This window comes from Ranitomeya imitator, chromosome 3 (genome assembly GCF_032444005.1).
Source record: "Ranitomeya imitator isolate aRanImi1 chromosome 3, aRanImi1.pri, whole genome shotgun sequence".
Taxonomy (NCBI): domain Eukaryota; kingdom Metazoa; phylum Chordata; class Amphibia; order Anura; family Dendrobatidae; genus Ranitomeya; species Ranitomeya imitator.
In genome coordinates, this window is record NC_091284.1 from 571501736 (window position 1) to 571529224 (window position 27489).

At 40.2% G+C, this 27489-nt stretch overlaps 1 protein-coding gene across 1 annotated transcript in view; it reads left to right on the forward strand.

The window, feature by feature from the left end:
* The first annotated feature begins 2674 nt into the window (after nucleotides 1–2674).
* LOC138670535 (ileal sodium/bile acid cotransporter-like) overlaps nucleotides 2675–27489 on the forward strand; it is a 33686-nt gene continuing 8871 nt past the window's right edge. Inside the window, exons 1-4 of the mRNA XM_069757948.1 lie at nucleotides 2675–3173; nucleotides 9623–9741; nucleotides 12009–12097; nucleotides 24683–24858. Of these exons, the coding sequence (XP_069614049.1) occupies nucleotides 2764–3173; nucleotides 9623–9741; nucleotides 12009–12097; nucleotides 24683–24858 (794 nt within the window). The 5' untranslated portion in view covers nucleotides 2675–2763. The remainder of the gene's footprint in view (nucleotides 3174–9622; nucleotides 9742–12008; nucleotides 12098–24682; nucleotides 24859–27489) is intronic.

A 27489-nucleotide genomic window follows, 5' to 3' on the forward strand; every position in this document is an offset into this window, starting at 1 on the left:
ACAATTACTATAACATATTTTACTGTCCCTAATTTAAATTGATCACTGATGTGTTTCAGTGATCAGCGCTCGACGGATATAGGACGAACGTACGGATGATTCTTTTTTCCACGCTGACACTAATGCAATTCAGTAAAAAAATGCTGTATTAGATGACTATTTGCACAGTATATTTTACTGTCTCTAATCTAAATTATTTCTTTATTCTCTTTACGCAAAAAAAAACAATAACCTGTGGTTGATCACTGATGTGCATCAGTGATCAGGACTTGATGGCTGTGGGACGGATGCACGGATTATCCTTTTTCCACTCTGACACGTAAGGTACCTTCACATTAAGCGACGCTGCAGCGATACCGACAACGATCCGGATCGCTGCAGCGTCGCTGTTTGGTCGCTGGAGAGCTGTCACACAGACAGCTCTCCAGCGACCAACGATGCCGGTAACCAGGGTAAACATCGGGTAACTAAGCGCAGGGCCGCGCTTAGTAACCCGATGTTTACCCTGGTTACCATGCTAAAAGTAAAAAGAAACAAACACTAGATACTTACCTTCCGCTGTCTGTCCTCCAGCGCTGCGCTCTGCTTCTCTGCTCTCCTCCTGTACTGTCTGTGAGCCGGAAAGCAGAGCGGTGACGTCACCGCTCTGCTTTCCGGCTCACAGCCAGTACAGGAGGAGTGCAGAGCGCAGCGCTGGAGGACAGACGGCTGTAGGTAAGTATCTAGTGTTTGTTTTTTTTAACTTTTAGCATGGTATCCAGGGTAAACATCGGGTTACTAAGCGCGGCCCTGCGCTTAGTTACCCGATGTTTACCCTGGTTACCAGTGAAGACATCGCTGGATCGGTGTCACACACGCCGATCCAGCGATGTCAGCAGGAGAGCCAGCGACGAAAGAAAGGTCTGGACTTTATTCAGCGACCAACGATCTCCCAGCAGGGGCCTGATCGTTGGTCGCTGTCACACATAACGATTTCATTAACGATATCGTTGCTACGTCACAAATAGCAACGATATCGTTAACGATATCGTTATGTGTGAAGGTACCTTAACTCGTTTCAGTAAAAAAATACTGTAGTATTTATTGTCCCTAATCTTGTCCTATCAACTAATCTAAATTCCTTTTTTTAACGCTTTACTATCTGACACTAACTCAGTTCAGTAAAAAATACTGTAGTAGATGATGATGATTACTGCATTATATTTTTACTGTCTCTAATCTAATCTTATCAACTAATCTAAATTAATTTTTACTCAGCTCTTTTTTCACAAGGAAAAAAAACAACATTCAGCTCTGAGACAGGTCCATGAGCCACATCCAGCTCCTGCTTCACTCACAGTAGTGACACCCAGAGCCCCTATTACCGATATAATGACAGCCAAAGCTTTTCCACTGAAATCAAACCAAGGCAGTTTGCCAAGTTCCAGGGTTTCCTATCTTACCCCCATTCAGATGTGCCCTTCTGTGCAGGGCTACACACAAAAGTTACCGTCTAGAGATCTACTCTTCGTCGCTGTTTGCTACACCTGGAGCTAATGCACCAAGCTGGCAGACAGCCGCGAGACACACATCAGGGGCCTGCCACATGCGGCTCTCGAGCTACAGGTTGGGATCCCCTGAATTAGGTACTAAGAACAAAATACAATTTGCAGTTAAGGTACCTTCACACTCAGCGACGCTGCAGCGATACCGACAACGATGCCGATCGCTGCAGCGTCGCTGTTTGGTCGCTGGAGAGCTGTCACACAGACAGCTCTCCAGCCACCAACGATCCTGAGGTCCCCGGTAACCAGGGTAAACATCGGGTTACTAAGCGCAGGGCCGCGCTTAGTAACCCGATGTTTACCATGGTTACCAGCGTAAACGTTAAAAAAACAAACACTACATACTTACCTTCCGCTGTCTGTCCTCCGGCGCTGTGCTTTCCTCTGCACTGTCAGCACCGGTCAGCCGGAAAGCAGAGCGGTGACGTCACCGCTGTGCTTTCCGGCTGGCCGGCGCTGACACAGGATGCAGGAGGAGTGCAGACAAGCAGAGCGCCGGGGACAGACAGCTGAAGGTAAGTATGTAGTGTTTGTTTTTTTAACGTTTACGCTGGTAACCAGGGTAAACATCGGGTTACTAAGCGCGGCCCTGCGCTTAGTAACCCGATGTTTACCCTGGTTACCAGTGAAGACATCGCTGTCAGCGATGTCAGCGGGAGATCCAGCGACGAAATAAAGTTCTGGACTTTCCTCAGCGACCAACGATCTCTCAGCAGGGGCCTGATCGTTGGTCGCTGTCACACATAACGATTTCCTTAACGATATCGTTGCTACGTCACAAAAAGCAACGATATCATTAACAATATCATTATGTGTGATGGTACCTTTAGTGTATGTGGGTATCTAAAGGAAGTATTGTTGCCTATATAGCTATACCAGGCAGGTCAGAGACCTGCATGGCTGACATAACTACAGGCTGTTAGAAATAAATAAATGGTTAAACCTAATCCTAAGCCATAAAGGTTAAAATATACGCAATTGTGGCAATTTATTGTATGACGATACTCTTCTTACAGTATGATTAGAGATACTGGAACTGGACATATCCCAGCACATCTAAAGTATTTACTGCTTTTTTTATTGCATTATTCCTCTTTAAATAGGAGGCTTAGCAGAACAACCCCATAGACAAATTGTAGGAACAAGACTCAATGGATCGTTTTCATTTTTACTACTGATTTACAAATTCCCATACCAGGCATTTTCTCTGACAATCAGGATGGAACGTAACAGCATTTTGACATCTTATATTGTGGACAATGAGCTAACCTGTCCTGAAAATGCAGCCATTTGCAACGGCACCGGCTGCCTATTGCCCCCTGACAGATTCAATGCTATTCTAAGTACAGTTTTACGTATTGTCATCACAGTCATGTTAGCTCTGGTCATGTTTTCAATGGGCTGCACTGTGGATATTAAGAAATTTTGGGGCCACATAATACGTCCCTGGGGCATTGCAATAGGCTTTCTATGTCAGTTTGGGATAATGCCCATTACTGCTTTTGTATTGTCTCTGGCATTTGACGTTCATCCAGTTCAAGCTATTGTCATTTTAATAATGGGCTGTTGTCCTGGTGGAACTGGCTCCAACATCCTGGCATACTGGGTAGATGGAGACATGGATTTAAGGTAAGACACATGTGTAAATGTCAAGCTCGTACTGTATTTGCTATCCAGACTTTATATGATTTTTTGGTACTTTCTTAAACATATACTTACTTATTTTAGTGAGGTTGTGTTTGCGATTTCAATACACCTTCATCTCTACAAATTCAAGAGCCATGATGGATGCAGCAATTGACTCTACTCACAGCGCTAAGGCATTATTCCAATATTATCAAGTTATAAACTATCCACAGCACAAGTGGCTGACCTCTGGGGATCTCACTATTGGGACCACCACTAATTCCCAGGAAAGGGTTCTGAAGTGTCTGATTCAAATTGAGCAATAGCCAACATGTGTCTATTGGATAGCCAAGTGCAATACTCAGCTATCTACCGCAGCCCAATAGACAAGCAAGTAATACCCCTCTATCACCTTAATATGATATGCTTAACTAATCATAAAATATATCATACCCTTTTAAAATTGCCATACGCATTTTCTTGGCATATTCTGAATCTTAAATATAGTCTTTCTTCTATTGTATTTAAACGATATTTTATATTATAAGGTAATGATATTATTGCAAAATCCACATTCTTATTAAAACTAATAGGACATTTCATGATTTCAATTTACTTTTTTACAAAAATATCTTTGCGCTCTAAGTGCCTGCGTTTCATTTATAAGTCTAATTTGCGTGTGACATGTATAATCCATCCATGTCTATAAAGAAACAATAAAATAGGATCCCAAAATGTTGTCACCAGGTGAAAACGCCAAGTGCTTTAGCATTCAAACATATTGTGTGTTAATAAACTGGAGGTTGTGCAGAAATAGAAACAATCTAGGTCATAACACTTTAGTGCTGGGAGTATGTTCATAGTGTGTCAAAAAAGCAGACAGAAGGAAGGATTTCTATACATGGAATGCACTAATTGTAATATTTTCTGCATCCTATCAATTGCATTCATTTGAGGAATTGTATTTCCTAAAGAACCTAATGCTAATTATATAATTAGATTTTCTAATGTATTAGAATGTTCTATGCAAAATTTTCCCTTTAAGCTGGCCAGCCGACTAATTGGACAGGACTGACAGATAGATAGATAGTTAGATAGATAGATAGATAGATAGATAGATAGATAGATAGATAGATAGATAGATAGATAGATAGATAATTTATTTACATAGTACTAGTAAAACCTACATATGAAAACAGCTCTGCATTTGATAACCCCTTCACGACATGCGCCATACTAGTACTGTGCATCACCCTTTGATGTGGACTCCGGCGTTGAGCCCATATATTTCCCGGCACATGTCAGCTGTTTTGAACAGCTGGCATGTGACCAGAACAGCCGTGAGTGTAATCGCGATCCACCGGCGGCTATTAACCCGTTAAATGTCGCTGTCAAACTCTGATAGTGGCATTTAACATGCGCTTCCGGCAATCGCGCCGGAAATCCACCCATCAGTGATCCCCGTCAAATGATCGCGGGTCACCGATGGATTGCATGACAATCAGAGGTCTCCTGCAGATCTCTATGGTTGTCAATGCCGAATCGCTATGAGCGACGGTGGACGGCGCTCATAGCAAGTCAGCAATTCTGCTACATACAGGTGATCTGATCAACGCCTGTATGTAGCAGAGGCGACCGGGTTATGGCAGCTTCTAGTCTCCCATGGACACTATTGAAATGTGCCAAAAGTTAAAAAAAAAAAAAAAAGTTTTTAAAAATATTTAAAAAATAAAAAAATATAAAAGTTCAAATCACCCTCCTTTTGCCCCATTCAAAATAAAACAATAAAAAAACTCAAATATACACATATTTGGTATCGCCGCCACATTCAGAATCGCCTGATCTATCAATATAAAAAATAATTAACCAGATCACCAAATGACGTAACGAGAAAAAAGTAAAAACGCCAGAATTGCGTTTTTTGGCGATCAAAAGATCATATCTGCACCAAAATGGTATCATTAAAACATCAGCTTGGCATACAAAAAAATAAGCCCTCACTCAACCTAAGATCACGAAAAATGGAGACGATATGGGTCTCGGAAAATGCCGCAAGATTTATTTATTTTTTTACAAACTTTGGATTTTTTTTCACCACTTAAATAAATAACAGCCTAGACATGTTTGGTGTCTATGAACTCGTAATGACCTGGAGAATCATAATGGCAGGTCAGATTTAGCATTTGGTGAACATGGTAAAAAAAACTAATCGAAAAAAAACGTTGTGGAATTGCACTTTTTTTGCAATTTCTCCGCACTTGGATTTTTTTTTTTACCATTTTTGAGTACAAGATATGGTAAACCCAATTGGTGCCATTCAAAAATACAACGTGTCCCACAAAAAAAACAAGCCCTATTGATGGAAAAATAAAAAAAGTTATGGCTCTGGGAAGAAGGAGAGCAAAAAATAGAAACGAAAAAAACGAAAATGGGCTGCGGCGCTTAGGGGTTAAAGTATTAGTAAATTGCTTTATTCTTTTAGTTACTTCATGTACTTTTCTTCATTGACATATATGGACGCATGATTACTGAATTGCTACTGCTATGGGCTCATGCACGTGACTGAATGAATTGGACGAGTGCTTCCGTTGGTTTGACAGATCGCACTCGAACCCATGTTATTTATAAGCCTGTGCACATGTTCGATTTTTTACTTTTACCGAGTGGTCAGAGGAAAAAAAATGCAGCATTTGTTACGGGAATGATTTTCATGGACTGACATAATGGAGAAGATCGGGAATTTTGTTTTTGCTTTCCAAAGCATAGTGGGAATAACCGAGACATGGTTAGATGAAAGCTATGACTGGGCAGTTAACTTACAGGGTTACAGTCTGTTTAGAAAGGATCGTAAAAATCGGAGAGGAGGAGGGGTTTGTCTCTATGTAAAGTCTTCTCTAAAGTCCACTTTAAGGGAGGATATTAACGAAGGAAATGAGGATGTCGAGTCCATATGGGTCGAAATTCATGGAGGGAAAAATGGTAACAAAATTCTTATTGGGGTCTGTTACAAACCCCAAAATATAACAGAAACCGTGGAAAGTCTACTTCTAAAGCAGATAGATGAAGCTGCAACCCATAATGAGGTCCTGGTTATGGGGGACTTTAACTACCCGGATATTAACTGGGAAACAGAAACCTGTGAAACCCATAAAGGCAACAGGTTTCTGCTAATAACCAAGAAAAATTATCTTTCACAATTGGTGCAGAATCCAACCAGAGGAGCAGCACTTTTAGACCTAATACTATCTAATAGACCTGACAGAATAACAAATCTGCAGGTGGTCGGGCATCTAGGAAATAGCGACCACAATATTGTACAGTTTCACCTGTCTTTCACTAGGGGGACTTGTCAGGGAGTCACAAAAACACTGAACTTTAGGAAGGCAAAGTTTGACCAGCTTAGAGATGCCCTTAATCTGGTAGACTGGGACAATATCCTCAGAAATAAGAATACAGATAATAAATGGGAAATGTTTAAGAACATCCTAAATAGGCAGTGTAAGCGGTTTATACCTTGTGGGAATAAAAGGACTAGAAATAGGAAAAACCCAATGTGGCTAAACAAAGAAGTAAGACAGGCAATTAACAGTAAAAAGAAAGCATTTGCACTACTAAAGCAGGATGGCACCATTGAAGCTCTAAAAAACTATAGGGAGAAAAATACTTTATCTAAAAAACTAATTAAAGCTGCCAAAAAGGAAACAGAGAAGCACATTGCTAAGGAGAGTAAAACTAATCCCAAACTGTTCTTCAACTATATCAATAGTAAAAGAATAAAAACTGAAAATGTAGGCCCCTTAAAAAACAGTGAGGAAAGAATGGTTGTAGATGACGAGGAAAAAGCTAACATATTAAACACCTTCTTCTCCACGGTATTCACGGTGGAAAATGAAATGCTAGGTGAAATCCCAAGAAACAATGAAAACCCTATATTAAGGGTCACCAATCTAACCCAAGAAGAGGTGCGAAACCGGCTAAATAAGATTAAAATAGATAAATCTCCGGGTCCAGATGGCATACACCCACGAGTACTAAGAGAACTAAGTAATGTAATAGATAAACCATTATTTCTTATTTTTAGGGACTCTATAGCGACAGGGTCTGTTACGCAGGATTGGCGCATAGCAAATGTGGTGCCAATATTCAAAAAGGGCTCTAAAAGTGAACCTGGAAATTATAGGCCAGTAAGTCTAACCTCTATTGTTGGTAAAATATTTGAAGGGTTTCTGAGGGATGTTATTCTGGATTATCTCAATGAGAATAACTGTTTAACTCCATATCAGCATGGGTTTATGAGAAATCGCTCCTGTCAAACCAATCTAATCAGTTTTTATGAAGAGGTAAGCTATAGGCTGGACCACGGTGAGTCATTGGACGTGGTCTATCTCGATTTTTCCAAAGCGTTTGATACCGTGCCGCACAAGAGGTTGGTACACAAAATAAGAATGCTTGGTCTGGGGGAAAATGTGTGTAAATGGGTTAGTAACTGGCTTAGTGATAGAAAGCAGAGGGTGGTTATAAATGGTATAGTCTCTAACTGGGTCGCTGTGACCAGTGGGGTACCGCAGGGGTCAGTATTGGGACCTGTTCTCTTCAACATATTCATTAATGATCTGGTAGAAGGTTTACACAGTAAAATATCGATATTTGCAGATGATACAAAACTATGTAAAGCAGTTAATACAAGAGAAGATAGTATTCTGCTACAGATGGATCTGGATAAGTTGGAAACTTGGGCTGAAAGGTGGCAGATGAGGTTTAACAATGATAAATGTAAGGTTATACACATGGGAAGAAGGAATGAATATCACCATTACACACTGAATGGGAAACCACTGGGTAAATCTGACAGTAAATCTGACAGGGTAAATCTGACAGGGAGAAGGACTTGGGGATCCTAGTTAATGATAAACTTACCTGGAGCAGCCAGTGCCAGGCAGCAGCTGCCAAGGCAAACAGGATCATGGGGTGCATTAAAAGAGGTCTGGATACACATGATGAGAGCATTATACTGCCTCTGTACAAATCCCTAGTTAGACCACACATGGAGTACTGTGTCCAGTTTTGGTCACCGGTGCTCAGGAAGGATATAATGGAACTAGAGAGAGTACAAAGGAGGGCAACTAGAGAGAGTACAAAGGAGGGCAACAAAATTAATAAAGGGGATGGGAGAACTACAATACCCAGATAGATTAGCGAAATTAGGATTATTTAGTCTAGAAAAAAGACGACTGAGGGGCGATCTAATAACCATGTATAAGTATATAAGGGGACAATACAAATATCTCGCTGAGGATCTGTTTATACCAAGGAAGGTGACGGGCACAAGGGGGCATTCTTTGCGTCTGGAGGAGAGAAGGTTTTTCCACCAACATAGAAGAGGATTCTTTACTGTTAGGGCAGTGAGAATCTGGAATTGCTTGCCTGAGGAGGTGGTGATGGCAAACTCAGTCGAGGGGTTCAAGAGAGGCCTGGATGTCTTCCTGGAGCAGAACAATATTGTATCATACAATTAGGTTCTGTAGAAGGACATAGATCTGGGGATTTATTATGATGGAATATAGGCTGAACTGGATGGACAAATGTCTTTTTTCGGCCTTACTAACTATGTTACTATGTTACTATGTTACCTCCAAGAAAATCATATCCCACTCTGATCAGAGTCTGATTAGCATAATCGGGCAATTTATCCCGGATGGATAGACATGAGTTGTACTGGGCTGCCAGGCAAGTAATTTAGCATGTCACTCAGTTCTTGTTCTCATACATTGTAGTAAACCTTCAGAGCAGGTGCTGCTAATAGATTCAACACTCAGATTGTCTGACGTGTGGTGACCGGAATATATTTGCAACAATTTTTCACTCCTCCCTTGCATCTAATATGGGAAATTAAAGGGTTATTCCCATCTTTTCAAATGGATATAGTCGAATAGGGCCTGCAATAAAAGCATTTTTACAATTTAAAGATGTTCTTGAGATATTAACACTTTTCTTTTGCTTCCAGCTTGTTGCCTAGGAGACCGACCACCACTGCTTGTCCAGCTTGTAAGCACAACACTAAAGATGGCAGGGATTAGGAAGTAACAGACTAGAGGTGAAAATTGATGTAGATCAAGATTTTTGGGAAGATTTACAAAGAGATTCAGCATTTTTTGTAAATTGTAGATGTGGAATGTTGTGATTGATCCAAATCTCCGTTAAACTTGAAACAGCGTATTAAACGTTTCATGTATTTGATGTTCAGTATAGGAGGCATTTCCCACATTCTCCCTGTATCATTACTGCAGCTGCCTGCAATCACCGACACAGGCCAATGCATTGTTTCTGCAGACTACAGTGCAAAATCTGATTTTCTCCATGTGTTTTTGCTCTGCGGCCTCGCTGTTAGTCTACATTTGGTTTTAATAGATGTTATGTACGATAAATATCACTATTATTGATTTGTTTTGCAGTATAAGCATGACAACTTGCTCCACTCTCGTAGCATTAGGCATGATGCCGCTCTGCCTCTTCCTCTACACTAAAACATGGGTTGATTCCAATTCAGTTACTATTCCATATGACAGTATTGGTAAGTAATGTGCGATACACAATGTAATATCAGATACAATTAATTACACGTACAAATATACTAATAGAGAATGTATTAGGATATTAGAAAAAATGACACATTCAATAATCTTACAAAATAAAACATTGCAAATTGTCCCCTTTGAATGTGTATTTCTATCTGTTTTTATTTCATAGAAACATGAAATAAATCGTATTCTCTGCACAGTCTTGGAAGGAGACAAATAAAATGTATTTATTGTGAAACACTGTTTCCACAATAGATGAACAAATAAATACCGTATTTTTTTTTTCTTTTATGCGGGTGACCAAAAACAAATAATACTTTGACTCTCCAGAGTTTTTTCATGTAGTCGCAGCACAAGAAAGTGATAGGGGATAAGCTGTGATGCAGTTGTGGAGATAGCGGCAGCAAGGGATGTGTGCACAGATGCTATACAGCGTCATATGGCATACTCATGGTTATTTGCTGTATATATGCCGCCCCTGCTCTGCTGTGAAGGTAGTGAAGAACAATAAGGGTATGTTTCCATGTTCCGGAAGCTCTGCCCTTTGGAGGCAGCGGATACCCCGCTCCGCCCAAAGCGCCGCCCCCTTTGTGTTCATTGAACCATGCGGAATCACCGAATCCTATCCATAGATTGGGTTAGTTATCTTGCGGAGACTAAGTGTCTCCGCAAGATAAATAGACGTGCTGCGGTCTATAAAGACGCGCCGCATGTGCGTAAACGCAGGGCCGCCGGATGTGGCCATGCGCACATAGTGGAGATGGGATTTCATAAAATCCCCTCCACTATGCTGTAACATCTGGACGCTGCGGATTGGATGCAGCGGATGTACACAGCGTCCAATCCGCAGCAAATCCTGATGTATTACGCCACGTGGAAACATACCCCAAGAGAATAGTCAAATGGAGCGGCCAGAGCATAGCCATGGTGTGGTAGTGATTAAGCAAAAACTTGATTGTATTGGGGATTCAGTTGTGGTTCATGAAAATCGGATAATCATTACAATCGGCCAAAAAGTTTTGCAGAAGAAACAGCTGTTCCTCCAAAGTCATGTGGTTGTTAAATAAGTCCCATCACAAGTTTTAGTATGTTAAACTGGCTACATCATGGAATAGTGGCTGCAGAGCTTAATACATGTAGGTTTTTATTTTCTAATTTCTTATCTACTTTGTAGAGATATTATCTCGGGAGGTTTAGGTTATAGTTTAGAAGTTCAATTGGGCAGAGATTTGTCTCTAGGGATGCGTACTTTTTCCCCTGCATGATGCTGTCTAATCATAAGTAGGCAGCAACATAGAGGGGAAAAAGGAATTTGTCACGAGAGACGCTTAGAGTAGGCATTCTCCTATGTGAGACATGTAATGATATGCAGCTCTAATCTCTGCAGCTACTGTATAGAATATAACAGAGCTGAGTATGGTTACAAACACCTCCTGATCTCTTCTCAAGGCAGTCAGCCTAAGGGGAAGGACATACAGCAGGGCTGAGTGTGTTTACAAACACTTCCAGCTTTCATTTCAGAGCAATCAGTGTGGGGAGAGAGCTATCACAGAGCTGAGTGTGATTACAAACAATTCCAGCTTTCATTTCAGAGCAATCAGTGTGGGGAGAGAGATATTGCAGAGCTGAGTGTGATTACAAACACTACCAGCTTTCATCCCACAGCTGTCATTACTACTTCTCCAACCACAATGACTGCCTTGAGAAGAAAGATGTGTTTGTAGAAATCACAACTTTAGTGTTCTAATCGCTGCCTCTGTTCTGGAGATGCTGAAGATTCTTCAGACATGCTCATTGCACCCTTGGTGTAGCCAAGAGACTCATTGCACTGTTCCATATACTGGTGTTGCATATCCCCATCTCCCTCACTAGTGATTGACAATAAATGAATAGGAGCAGTTTGGCAATACCTGACAGCGGCCATGGGACAGTTGACAGGACTGTGCTGTTCAGTTCCACAACTGCTAACATCCGGCCTCTGCTGGCACTAAGAGCTGATGATCGCTGGGGGTGCTAGGTGTCATATACCCACTGATCTGATATTGATGACCTATCAAAATAATAGGTCATCATTATAAAAAAGTGGAGCAAACCTTTAAATTTGGATTTTACGCTATTTCACACTACATTTTTTTTTTATGATGTACAGTTTGTTCATTGTTAAAAAAAAATATTTTCAGGTATGTAACATTTTATAGACACGCATCTCATTTATGGGTAGTTACAAACAGTAAGACATTAATGACATCATTTCTTGCAGGTATTGCTTTAGTCTCTCTTGTTGTTCCAGTTGGATTTGGAATGTTTGTTAATTACAAATGGCCACGAGTAGCCAAGATAATCCTCAAGGCAAGTAAAAAATGTTTTATATTATAAAAACATATTACAAAGAAAAATATTCCTGCTCACAAATAAAACTGATTCCAGAATCACCTCAATCAACAGGCATTGAAGTTTATTACAAAGTTAACCAGCAGTTGTGCTCACAGTCATTTGAAATGTGTTTGTATTGCAGCATATCACAGAAGTCAGTTGTGGATTCAGGTCTTTTAGAAAAGTTCAGCCATACAATCATAAACAGGAATAAGAGTCTTAGGCCTCAAATCCATTTGTGAGAAAAAAACGGTCCAATTTCCGGACCGAAAAAGCGGAGGTAAAACATGCGATTGTCATGTGAGTGCCATGCGATGTCAATGCGATTTTTTAATCGCAACATCCGTATGACATCCGTATGCAATCTGTATGCAATCCGTGTGCAATGCAATTTTAACATGAGCTTTTACAAACAGCAGTTCTCTGACATTTACACATCGCTTTACAATTAAATATTCTTCAAAACACACATATATATATATATATATATATGTGTGTGTGTGATAGATAGATAGATAGATAGATAGATAGATAGATAGATAGATAGATAGATAGATAGATAGATAGATAGATAGATAGATAGATAGATAGATAGATAAAACGGCAATTCCTGTGCGCTTACAGTAAAATCACACTGACAGGTTACAATAGAATAGATAAAATAAATGTCTACCCATAGTATAGGTATATATATATATACATATACACATATATATATACATATATGTATGTATATATGTATATGTATATACATATATATATATATGTCAGTGAGACACACATATATGTATATTTATTTTTCATAGACAGGAGAAAATTCAATTGTCGGCTTTTGCTAAGTCCTTACCGAACCCGACAGGATATGAGACATGGTTTACGTACAGTAAACCATTTCATATCCTTTAGAGTTTTACATATTCCTCACTAATAATGTTAGTAGTGTTTGTGTGTAAAATTTGGAAGCTCTAGGTGTTAAATTAAAGGGTTAATTCACCCTTGGTTAACCATGGTTATTGCCCCCCGGCTAAAAATATCTGCCCCCAGCCACCGCAGAACAGGCACATCTGTAAGATGCGCCTTTTCCAGCACTTAGCCTCTCTCTTCCCACTCCCCTGTAGCAGTGGGATATGGGGTAATAAGGGGTTAATCTCACCTTGCTATTGTAAGGTGACATTAATTCTGGTTAATAATGGAGAGGTGTCAAAAAGACACCTCTCCATTATTAATCCACTAGTCTGAAAGGGTTAAAGAAACACACACACTAAGAATAAAGTATTTTAATGAAATAAATAAACACACAGGTTTTATTATCTTTATTGTATGCTTAATCTAACTAAAGACCCTCATTCTCCTGTAAAAAATTCCAAAATAAAAAAGCAACAATATCCCATACCTGTCCGCCGTACAGTCATGTCCTACTCTGTAAATCCACTTGAAGGGGTTAAATACATTTACAACCAGGAGGGTGCTAATGCGACCGCTCCCAGCTGTAAAAGACAGGGGAATGACTGAAATGCAGGGAGTGGAGCTTCGGAGACTAGTGGTGCCGTCACCAAAGCTGCTCCCCCTGGCAGCATGAACTCAGATGGACTGTAGCGTGGGAAAGTTTCTGAATATTTTCCCATGCTTTTCAGTCATTCCCCAGTCTTTTACAGCTGGGAGTGGCTGCATTAGCAGGCTTCTGGCTGTAACTGTATTTAACCCCTTCAGATGGATTTACAGCATGGAACATGACTGTATGGCGAACAGGTATGGGATATTGTTGCTTTTTTATTTTGGAATTTTTTTACAGGAGAATGAGAGTCTTCAGTTGGATTGAGAGTACAATAAAGATAATAAAACCTGTGTGTATATTTCATTAAAATACTTTATTCTTAGTGTGTGTGTTTCTTTAATCCTTTCAGACTAGTGGATTAATAATGGATAGGTGGCTTATTGACCGAACTCACATGTCATCTGTGTGCTGTCCAATTGTCGCACGGACACATAGACATGAATGACCAAGTGCGATCCAAAAATCAGATGCAACTCGAGCATGCTGCAATATTTTTTTGCTCAGACTATTTGGTCCAAGGGAAAAAATTGCACAAGTGCACGGCCCCATAGAGTAAGATGGGGACAAATGCTACCCGTCAAAATGACGGTCACCTGCACAAGCCCTTAGACTGATTTATGAAACAGCATGAATCACTATGATGATCTGGCACATCTTAACCTTGTCTGAGTTTACCCAGTCAAAAAATTATACAGTATTGATAAATATGCCCCAGTTTTTTACTATGCATAAAAAGCATTTTAAAAAATCCTGCAGTTTTCTATTAAATGGAGTTTTTAGAAGAAATTGGAATAATGGGCCTGACGTATCAGTAATGTCTAAGGCCTCCTTCACACATCAGTGTCTCGTGTTTCCAGTACATGTGTTGACAATTTTCACCCATGGACTGCGTGTCCAGGGGCAAAATACGCTGACATGTCCAGTTTTTATCAGCAGCACGGGCTGCAAATGATGGCACTGATCACACACGTGTATCATCATTGTGACACGTAGTGGCATCTGGGAAAAAACGGTACAGTTCACGCTGTTCCCAGGTGCCAGTTGCTGAAGGCAGCTCTCATCATTGATGCCTGGTATCAGTGAGATCAGCGCTACCAGGCGACAATTATGGGAGTTGTATTCAGCACCCGCTGTGTACATCGTGTATAAAATAAATAATTTAAAAAAAAAATCCAGCAGAGGGAAAGCCAACCACTGATGGCTGATGTTAATAATTTGGAAAAGTGGTCAATGTCCCAAAAGTTTTCCAGGCTATTAATAACAGCTCAACACCAGCCTTTACTGGTTAGATTATGGGGGACCCCAGAAAAAAATAACATTGGGTCCCCCTATAATTTCTAACTAGTAAAAAATAAACAGACAGCTGTGGACTGATAATAATAGCCTGGGAAGGGGCCAGGGATATTGCCCCCCTCCCAGGCTAAGAACATCAGCTCTCAGCTGTCCCTGGAATGGCACATCCATAAGATGCCCAAATCTGAAGCTTTGCCTCACTCTTCCCACTTGCCCAGGGTGATAGGGTTTGGGATGATGTCAGCTGTTTTATGGCCACTGACATCAAGTCCAGGGATTAGTAATAAAGAGGTGTCTATAAGATGGCCCCCATTACTAACCCCATAGTCATACTGTTAAAAATACAAAGACAGAATAAAGTCCTTTCATTGAAAGAGAGACACAGACTCCTTTATTTGAAATAAACAGCCCTCACCCTCTTTTTACTATTTATTACTGTAAAAATTAAATTAATAAAACACCATATTCCTCATCTCTCTGACAATAATCCAATTTCCCACAAAGAACTCCAGCTTTGATACATCTGGATTGCTTGGCTGAGCGATGGCATGATGTGACCCCTCAGCTATGAATCCAGGAGACACTTAGCTGATATTGGGACGCAGCTTCAGTGACAAGTGGTAAAGTCATAGAGGTTACCGCTGGTCACTGCCAGCTGTTCCCACAGTCAGCTAAGTGTGAGCTGCAGTAACCTTCATTGCATCACTCCTAGCACAGTGAGAAATTTCACACAAGATTATGGAACCGATACTAGAAAAAAACAGTGTTTTGGATCAATGTGTCATAAGTGTGCCATCAATATGCCATCCATGTTTTTCCGGTATGGATAAAGAAATGAAAATACAAAGCTTCTCCTATACGTTGCAATGTTAAACACGTACAGCATGCGGATGGCACTTGGATGTGAAAAACAACGGATGCCACATGTACCGAAAACACATGCATGTGAAGGGGGCCTTAGACCGTGCAAACTTTAACTTGACAGTCTTAAAATACTCCAAATTTATCATAGTGTTTCATGCAGTTTAACAGGTCTGGCATAATTTTAGAATGTCTACAGTGTTCACACCCCCTTTAAGCAAGAGCACACCCTATTGTTGGACAATGTATAGAAAGTACAACAGCCACCAGGCAAACATGAAGTTAGGAGGCAGAGGAATGCTGCTTTACTAAAGACCAAAAATTAGCACACCTCTGTCACCACATTTGACCTATCTAAAATATTAATCTGGGCATACAGATATAAACTGCTTAAAAAATCCTAACTGTACTGTATGCCTCATATCAGATGGTTTGCTGTTGGGAAATCCTCTTTTATCACTTTATGCAAATAACCTCTTCCAGGCTATGAGGAGGAGCTGCCTGGAAGATAACTCTCCAGAACGTATTTTAAATAAAAGTGGAGATAACAGTGTGAGACCTGTAACTAACACAGAACAATAAATTAACATTGCCTTCTTGCAAACACATTTATTTATTTTTGTTTACAGGAAGCACAAACCTCACTAGCTGAATGTATATCTGGCAGAGGTCTGGGAGCAACAGCTCAGTTAAGTAGCATGGAAATCACCTGGAATAAGGAATACTTGAAGAAAGCCGATGCCTCCCAGTCTCAGATTGGATAGTCGAGCTGTCAATCAACACACTAACAGCTCAGCATGCCCCTGTGCCAGATTGGATGGCTACACTTTCAAAATGCTGACAGCTTCAGCACTCCCCTATACCATATTGGACGGCTGAGCTATCAGTAACTGCATCCCAGACACACTGAGGGGTGGAATCATGACAGTACCCCCTCTTATAGTGGGGCCACCAGACAAACAGGCTTCCCAGGACATGTTTGCTGTAAGGCCCTGACTAACTAATCAGCATCTACGTCTCGAGCAGAGACCTAGGATCTCTCCTCTGGTCCATATCCCCTCCACTGAAAGCGGAGGAGGCGGGGATGAGGGAGACAATGTAGAAGGGACAAACTCCTTTAATATGGATTTATGGAATACGTTAGGGATGCGAAGGGATAGTGGAAGCTTTAAACTATTAACCCCCGGAGCTTTTTTCAGTTTTGCGTTTTTGTTTTTCACTCCACTCCTTCCCAGAGCCATAACTTTTAAATTTTTCCATCAATATGGCCAAGTGAGGTCTTATTTTTTGTGGGACGAGTTCTACATTTGAACAACACCATTGGTTGTACTAGAAAACAGGAAAAATATTCCAAGAGCGGTGATATTGCAAAAAAAAGTGCAATCCCACACTTGTTTTTTATTTGGCTTTTTTGCTAGGTTCACTAAATGCTAAAACTGACCTGCCATTATGATTCTCCAGGTCACTACGAGTTCATAACATCAAACATGTCTAGGTTCTTTTTTATCTAAGTGGTGAAAGAAAATTCCAAACTTTGCTAAAAAAAAATAAGTTGCACAACTTTCCGATACCCATAGCGTCTCCATTTTTCGTGATCTGGGGTTGAGTGAGGGCTTATTTTTTGCAAACCAAGCTGACATTTTTAATGATACCATTTTGGTGCAGATACGATCTTTTTATCGCTCGTTATTGCATTTTTATGCAATGTAATGGCGACAAAAAGACATAATTCTGTCGTTTTGACTTTTTTATCACTACGCCGTTTAGCGATCATGTTATTCTTTTTTCTTGATAGACTGGGCGATTCTGAATGTGGCAATATCAAATATGTGTAGGTTTGATTTTTTTATTGTTTTTTTTTTGGAATGGGGTGAAAGGGGGGTGAGTTGAACTTTTATATATTTTTTATTTTTTCATATTTTTAAAAATATATTTTTTTAACTTTTGATATGCTTCAATAGCCTCCATGGGAGGCTAGAAGCTGCCACAACTTGATCAGCTCTGCTTCAGAGAGGCGATGCTCAGATCGCCTCTATGTAGCAGAATTACAGACTTGCTATGAGCGCCGACCACAGGGTGGTGCTCATAGCAATCCTGTATCAATAACCATAGAGGTCTCAAGGAGACCTATGGTTGTCATGTCGATGCACCGATGACCCCCAATCATGTGACGGGGATCATCGGTCCGCGTGTTTCTGGCCAGATGGCGGGGAGCACTTGTTAAATGTCGCTGTCAGAATTTGACAGCGGCATTTAACTAGTTAATAGGCGTGAGAGGATCGCGATTCCACCCACGTCTATTGCGGGCACATGTCAGCTGTTCAAAACAGCTGACATGTCCCGGCCTTGATGCAGGCTCATCACCGGAGCCCACATCAAAGCAGGGGATGCTGCCATCGGACATACTATTCCGTCCGATGGCAGAAAGGGGTTAATCTAAATTCCACAGGATTGACCACTTCTAAGAACTCATATGGACCAATAAACTTTGGACCCAACTTCGCCGACGGCACTTTAAGTTTAATGTTCCTAGACGACCACCAAAACTTATCCCCAATCTTAAAAACAGGACCCACCGAACATCTTATATCGGCTTTGCATTTTTGGAAAATCTGAGCAGTCCAAATATTCTTTTGAATCTCCCACCTGACACCCCCAAGTCTCTGTACAGCGACCTCCATCAGGGCATCAGAACTAATCCTAGAAAATTCACCAAAATGGGGATGAAAACCATATTTACAGAAGAACAGTAGATTGATTTACTCGACTGTTAAAAGCAAACTCAGCAAGAGGTAAAAACGAATACCAGTCCTCTTGTCGAGCTGCCACAAAGCACCTTAAAATTTGTTCCAAAGATTGATTTGTCCTCTCAGTCTGACCATTGGTTTCAGGGTGATAAGCAGGTAAAAATGACAAGTCAATCCATGGTTTACTGCAAAACGCTCTCCAAAATTTAGAGACAAATTGTACTCCCCTATCTGGCACAATGTTCAGAGGGGTCAAATTTAGCCTTACAATATGAGAAATAAACAACCTAGAGAGCATCTCTGCATTAGGTAATCCTGACAAAAGAACAAAATGAGCTTGTCTGCTAAATCGATCAACCATCACCCAGATAGCAGTCCCATCAAACAGAGGTTAATCTGTAATCCATCCAGAGGCAAATGTGTCCATGGTCTTTCTGGAATTGACAATGGAGCCAATTCCCAAGCTGGCCAGCTATGACTGACTTTGGTGTGTGCGCAGACTTCACAAGCAGATACAAAATCTTTAATATTATTGTGCATGGACCGCCACCAAAAAAATCTAGCAACGGCTTTCCGTGTAGCAGTAAATCAAGGATGACCACTTAATACGGAATCATGAAATTGCTGTTATTATTATTATTATTTATTGTTATAGCGCCATTTATTCCATGGCGCTTTACATGTGAGGAGGGGTATACATAATAAAAACAAGTACAATAATCTTAAACAATACAAGTCATAACTGGTACAGGAGGAGTGAGGACCCTGCCCGCGAAGGCTCACAATCTACAAGGGATGGGTGAGAATACAGTTACACCCGCTATCTTAGGTACACAGGCAAAAATAATTTGGACCCTGGTGAAGCAGAAGGAGCCAACGACTGGACTTTGTGAATATCCTCTTACAATTATGAGGTTACCATAGAGACCTCAATAAACTGAGGAATAATGGATAATAGAAATTCTGGAGGAGAAATTGAATCTAGACTACAAGATAATGCATCACCTTTCACATTCTTAGACCCTGGCCTGAATGTAATAGAAAAATTAAACCGAGAGAAAAACAAAGAACATTTGGCCTGTCTAGGAGTTAACCTTTTAGCCAATTCAATGTAAGCTAAATTCTTATGATCAGTGATCACCGTAACTGGATGAACTTCCCCATCCAAAAAATGCCTCCATTCCTCAAAGGCCAATTTGACAGAAAGTAACTCCCGATTCCCAGCATCATAATCTCTCTCCGCCGGTGAAGCACCCAGCAACCAAATCTTGAGATTTGACCCTGTACGTGTAAGGTCAGTAAGTGGTTTAGAAATCTGTGAAAACCCATTGATAAATTTTCTATTATAGTTGGTGAATCCCAGAAAACGCTGCAAAGTCGTAAGATCACGAGGTTGAACCAAATCAATTATGGCCTGCACCTCCCAGGGTCCATCTTAAACCCTTCTGCTGACAAGATAAACCCCAAGAAAGAGATTTCCTGAAAAGAAAAAAAAACACATTTCTCTTATTTAGCAAACAAAGAGTTCTCCCTCAATCTCTGTAATACAACATGGACATGTTCCTGGTGAGTGTCCAAATCAGGCATGAAAATTAGAATGTCATAGAGGTAAATCACAACATATCTTCCATTCAATCATAAAAAATATAAATCACAAAATTTTGAAACACAGCAGGTACATCAGATAATCCAAAAGGCATGACAAGGTTTTCAAAAGCACCCTCAGGCATTAAGAAAACACTGTTTTCCACTCACCACCCTTCCGGATGCGTATCAAATTGTAAGCCCCTCTAAAATCAAGTATAGAAAACACCCTGGCCCCCAGAAGCTGATTATATAGATCGGGGATGAGTGGGTATGTATTTTTAACTGTGATCTTGTTTAGCTCTTGGAAATCAAGGCAAGGACAGAGACCCCATCTTTCTTTTTAACAAAGAAAAATCAAGCAGCTATAGGGGAGGAGGAAGGACGAATATGACCCTTCTGTAAACTTTTGTTAACATATTGTTTCATGGAGGTCCGTTCAGGCCCCAACAAATTATAAAGGTGATCTTTCGGCAATTTGGCACTAGGAATAAGTTGAATAGCACAATCATAGGGACAATGGGGAGGTAGTATCTCAGCCTCTTTTTCCAAGAACACATCTCTGAATTTCTTCAGGTACCCCGTAAGACCCTTGAGACTAGCGGAACATATTTGTACATTTTTTTAGACATTTCTTGTAACAATTGGGGCTCCATTTCACAATCTTCTTCTGACACCAATCAATAACAGGATTGTGAATCTGCTATCATGGAAGGCCCAGTACCAACCCTGCATGTAAATTATCCAGCACCAAACAGGAGATTGATTCAGAGTGGAGTGCTTCCACTTGGAGAATGAAATCCACTGTTGCTCTCTTGACCAAATTGTGGGCTAACTGTGTCCTCTCAAGGGCGATGATTTGAATGGGTCTTTCTAACTTTCTTAACTAACTGTCCCTAAACCTAACTTCAGAACCAGTCCCGAATCAATAAAGTTAGCAGCAGACCCACAGTCAATGAACGTCAATGTTGATAACACCTGGTTCTCAAAGGATAACATTGTATTTATCAGTACTTTATCAGAGTAAGAAAAAGGTACCTGGGAGTCTGGGTGACATCTTTGGCCGCCACCCAGACTCAGATGTTCTCCTGATAGTTTGATAGCTTGAGGATGAGTTGGGCAATTCTTAAGACAATGTCCAAAGAGACCACAGTATAGATAGAGTCTGAGATCCTGTCTCTGTCTGCTCTCCACCACACGAATACTGGCAACTTTAACCTCGGGTAAATGGACCTGCTCCGGGGAATAACAAGCAGTCTGCTGTTCACCACATCTCTCATGGATTCTGCTGTCCATTTGTATGGCCCGAGTCATGGCCTCCATCAGAGAACAAATGGTATCATGGAGGACCAGAGCATCCTTGAGGGTTTCAGAAAGGCCTTTTTGAAACTCGCACCTGAGAGCAGCATGGTTCCATAGAAGTTCGGTGGACCATTGCCGGAACTCAGTACAGTAGCACTCAGCTGTGCGACCCTCTAGTGCCAGGTTTATGATCTTAGCCTCAGAACCTGGATTCTGTTGGGTTCGTCATATGTCAGGCCTAAACTGTCAAAAAAGGCATCAATAGAAAACCATTCTGGGGCTTGTGGGGACAAAGAAAATGCCCAGGTCTGAGGACCACCTCGCAGTAAGGACATGATTATTCCCACCCACTGGAACTCCTCCCCTGATGACCTGGGGTGCAAGGTAAAAAATAACCTACAGCTCACCCTGAATACCGTAAACTCGTCTTTTTCTCCCAAAAATTTATCAGGGGGGAATGTCACAGGTTTGAGAGAGACCAACTGTACATCAGTGGGTACTGACATTACAACCACTGCCGGCAGTGTGGGGCTATGGGGGTCTTCATGAATTTTTTTATCTGACCCTGCAACTGATATTGCGATGACTCCAGACTCTGGAAATCCTTTGTCAGTTCCTGAGTCATTGCGTCAATTTCACCTTGTCACAAAGTGTGTTAACAGGATCCATACTGGCGCAAAAGAAAAACGTATTGGCCAGACGTAATGTGATGCTACTCACTTCTCGCGGCCAAACAATGAGTCAGAATGGTCAAGGATTCCAAAGTCAGAAGCCAGGAGGGTATGTTATAAACAGAAGGAAGGGACAAAAGCCTGGTCAGGTAACGTTCCAAGGTCAGAGTAACGAGATGATAACAGATCAGAGCTGAAGGGGTTAAATAGGTGGATGGTCAGAACGAATTCCAAGGTCTGGCAATAAAAGATCAAGCATACAGAACTCAAGGCACAGGAAGAACAAACCTCACTAGCTGAATGTACATCCAGCAGAGGTCTGGGAGAAACAGCTCAGTTAAGTAGCATGGCAATCACCCGGTATAATGAAAACTTGGTGACAGCCAATGCCTCCCAGTCTCAGATTGGATATTCGAGCTGTCAATCAACACACTGACAGCTCAGCACGCCCCTGTACCAGATTGGATGGCTAAGCCGTCAATCAAAATACCGACAGCTTCAGCACACCACTATACCAGATTGGACGACCGAGCTGTCAGTAATTGCATCCCAGACACACTGAGGAGTAGAAATACCTTGACAATATCTTTGATTATTGTGGCCAAAGAGTTCTATTTTAATCTCATCGGTCCACAGGACTTGTTTCCAAAATTCATCACACTTGTTTAGATGTTCTTTTGCATACTTCTTGTCCTGAATTTTATGGTGAGGCCGCAGGAGAGCTTCTCTTCTGATGCCTCTTCTATGATTGCAATATTTGTGCAGGTGTCCTTGAACAGTAAAACAATGAACCACAACACCAGTTTATGATAAATCTTTCTGAAGGTCTTTTGCAGTCAGGTAGGGGTTCTAATTTGCCTCTCTAGCAATCCCACAAGCAGCTCTCACTGAAATTTTGCTTGGTCTTCCAAACCTTATCTTGACCTCCACTGTTCCTGTTAACTTTTTTTAATTACATTTCGAACTGAGGAAAGGAAAAGTTGAAAATGCTTTGCTATCTTCTTATAGCCTTCTCCTGCTTTGTGGACCTCCACCATTTTCATTTTCAGAGCGCTAAGCAGCTGCTTAGAAGAACCCATAGTTGCGGGATTTGGGCACAAGGTTAGAAGAGGCTGTTTTTTTTATAAAGCTGGGAAATTTGCATCATCTGGCTTTTCCTAACGATGATAGTGAACAATCCATAATCCTAACAGGCTAATCAAGGTCTGAAATCTTGGTCAAAGTTATCTGAGCACACACATCTCCAATGATGCCCAAACTATTGCATTGGTCCATTTTCCTTTTTGTAATTTTTAAAATGAAACAAATTACAATATATAATTTTATTTTGCCTAAAATACAAAGGAAATGTGTTATCTTCAACTTGCTTAACTGTTCACAATAAAAGTAATTTTGACCAGGGGTGCCCAAACTTTTACATACCAAGGTAAGTAGGGCCATTATATTATATCGATGACTATGTGGGGTTCATTATACTTTATAAAGAATTATGTGGGGCCCATAATTCTGTATGGAGTACAATGTGGGGCTCATTATACTGTATGGAGGACAATGTGGGGCCCATTATACTATTTGAGGGCTATATGGAGGTCATTATACTATTTGTAAGGCTATGTGCGGGCCATTAAACTATTTGAAGGTATGGAGATATGCTCTTCCATCGCCGATTGTTTGAGAGGAGTGGGGGGAGCCGAATTTGAACTTCTTCAATGGGGTCCCATGATTTCTATGTATGCCCCTTGTCTTGAGGCCAATGAGTAGAACCCAACTATTATTACATTTTGTTTTAGTTGTTCTTCTAATGTTGCTGGAGAAATATGTTCATGTATCCTTCTTTAAAGTGGTTCTCCGTGAAATGAGCTCAAATAAATTAAATACATTAAATAAATAGTACACATATAAATATTAAATGTTTTCTAAATACCTTCATTTAGCCAAAAGGTATGCTTTATCTATAGCACTCTGTCAGGATTCAAAGATGGCAGCTACCATCAATCTGTCTTAGATTTCAGGAAAGACTGCATGAACCATGACAATGAGGTCTGGTCAGAGCAGGGTCCTGTCTGGCATGTACATTCTTTTGTTCACTGAATGTAACAGGACATGGAGGAGTGGAGCCGGACTGAATAGAGGAATGCACGATCACAATGCCTGACAAGAGGACGCTTTGACGTGACCTATGTCATGTGCTTAATGTTTGACAGAACCAAACCTGAAATCTGGGACGGGATGTGATTGATGGTAGCTGCCACCTTTGAATCCTGACAAACTGCAGTAGATAAAGCATACATTTTTGCTAAATCAAGGTATTTAGAAAAATGTTTAATATTTAAATGTGTATTATACGTATATATTAGTTATTTATTTTAGAATATTTCTCAGAGAATCCCTTGAATGAACACTCTGTTCTCTCCACTTCATAGTGTTTGAAAAAACTAGACAGATCATCCTGCTTGTCTGCACAAAATTTGTCTCTTTTGTACAGTTATATTGCGCAAAAATTACACATAATATTATGTAATCTAACTAAATGCTATTGTCCTTCCAGGTAGGATCCATTACAGGGGGAATCCTTATTATACTTATAGCTGTAATAGGTGGAGTTCTATACAAAGGATCATGGGACATTGACCCAAAATTGTGGATTATAGGAACAATATTTCCAGCTGCAGGCTTCCTTTTTGGCTTCCTGATGGCTTATATATCTAATCAGACATTGAGCAGGTATGTAACTTTTTGTAATGTAAATGGGTTCTCTCATCTACCATAAAAGTTAATCTTAATGGGTACAGGGCAGTGTAAGTAAAGAACAAAATGTATACTTACCTCCCAGACCAGCCTTCTACTGCGCAACCAATACTCAGTAACTGTTGATTGGATGCTTAGAAGAACACAATATACATCATATAGGATACAATTAGACTCTGCTGTATACATTACATAGGATATATTTATTTATTATTTACTATGTATTGCTTATATAGGGCCATCATATTCCGCAGCGCTTTACAGACACTTTCATCAATGTTCCCAATGGGGCTCACAATTTATATTCCCTATAAATATGTATTAGGTGATAATGACACTCTGCTGTATACATTACATAATATGCACTCATATTCTGCTGTATACATCATATACAATACACTGAGACCGTGCTTTATACATCACATAGGATACACCAAGAATCTGCCGTATACATCACATAATACACACTGAGACTCTGCAATATACATCCGTATTGCCAAGTTTTTAACACGAAGGTTCGGATACGGCTTTAAAGAAGGCTACTACTTGCGATATAAGACAATTTTATTTTAAAGTACAATATTAAAGGAATAGTATGATTGTGTACACTTATGCATATTTTGTTTTTGAGAAAAACGATCATGAAGGTCATTAAGCTCCTTCTGACTGTAATCCTCTCATTCTGTTTACCGGAAGCTGCCTCTACAATCCGTCTCAGATATACAGGATGAATTTTTACTGGGTTAAGAGCAGGATCAATTTTCCTCTTCCCATGGAAATGTTCATCCTCAGACACGGGATCGGTGATGTTTTCAGAGTCAGCTGAATTCCAAACATCACCATCTCACAGATCAGGGTTCCACTCTATCCCTGCTTTGGCTATGGCCAAAGCTACTTTCTTTTTATTCACCTTCCCTCACCTCCTTCTGTACTTATACTCTGCTACACATACGGCAGCGTTTTCTGCAACATGCTGATATCCATCACATCTGTCCATTAATAACTTATTCTGACATTGTGCTGTAAACAATGCATTCTGGGCCTCACAAAATTGTTTTTCCAATTCCTGTATTTTTGTTAACACACAAATTCTTTCCTCATGCAGTTTTCTATATGCAGACAACAATATCCATCCGCGCCTAGCAACAGCGCCCAACTCATTACCTTTCTCCACTTTCACTTTCTATAAACATGCAACCACATCATCAGGTTCAGCATCCTTCAAACATTTGTCCCATGCTTCACCCAAACCAGCACTGTGCGACCACTTGGTGGCCAAAAAATGATAGGGAGCCTGTTCAAAACCTTTTCTTAAAGAGAGGCATATTTTACGAAATATCACACTATCACACATAGTCCTGTTCATATTAATAAAAAAAAAAATTCTGGGCCTTCTGAGTATCCTGCCAACTACGCCAAATTTTTAACACTGAGGTTCTGATACGGCTACTACTTGTGATATAAGTACAAAATTAAAGGAATAGTATGATTGCGTATACTTTTGTATATTTTAGCATACAAAGGTTAAGTACATACAAAGATTAAATACATATAATGATTAAGTACATATACTCACATCATCACCAAGAAGCTTTTAAACATCTGTCTGGAATATAAGAGAAGCAACACCAAGTCAGAGAACCCCTGGGAAATTCACAACACTGCACGGGAATCCCCACTTATGCATGTATCACAACACTGTACACGTATAAGTACAGGTACTCAACTTTATGCTTCAATCTTAGTCTTGTGTCTCTGGCCTTTATATAGTGATTTACACTATGTAGTAACTATGGTTTCAACCTCTACCTCCAGTGGCCAGCTTTCAGGATAAGATGAGACAGAGATACCAGGCAGAATCAGAAAATGGGCACTAAACCCATAGAATATACAAGCTCACAAGGATTAGATAAGTTCACCACAGACAGAGATTATATAAACCTTCATGTTTTACAATAACAAACAACAAACATAGAGAAACATAGAACTATTTGTGAGGTAAACGCTTTCAGACAATAAGTAAACAGTTCTCAAGACACAATCACTATGAACATTGTCTGTCTGTGACCAGCAATGCTTTTCTGTCATGGTCTGAATGCATTCTGTATGTTTCAATATGGACTCAAAATATAAATTTTTATGTTCACTCTACAACATCACATAGTATACACCAAGACTCTGCTGTACACATCTCATAGGATACACTGAGACTCTCTGGTATATATCATATAGTTTACACTGAGACTCTGCTGAATACATTAGGGGGCATCAGTTTTATGTCACTGATCTATGACTGAAAACTATCAGATAAGAGCAAGAGCAATGTGATGAGACTCTGGCATTATGGGAAATGTAGTTTGCTTTAGGAGAACAATATTAGAGTTAGACAACCCAGACTTGACACAACATCTAAAACAGATATAAACAAGGTATATATAAAATCTCTATAGAATTCTTTAATAATAGCCTATGACACAATATTTAAACAAAAACATTATTATTTCTGAACTGATTTGCAGATTGCAGACTACGAATCATGATTAATTTCTGTTCCTGAAATGAATTCCGTTTCTGAAAGTTAAACTTAACCTTAAACACAATGACATT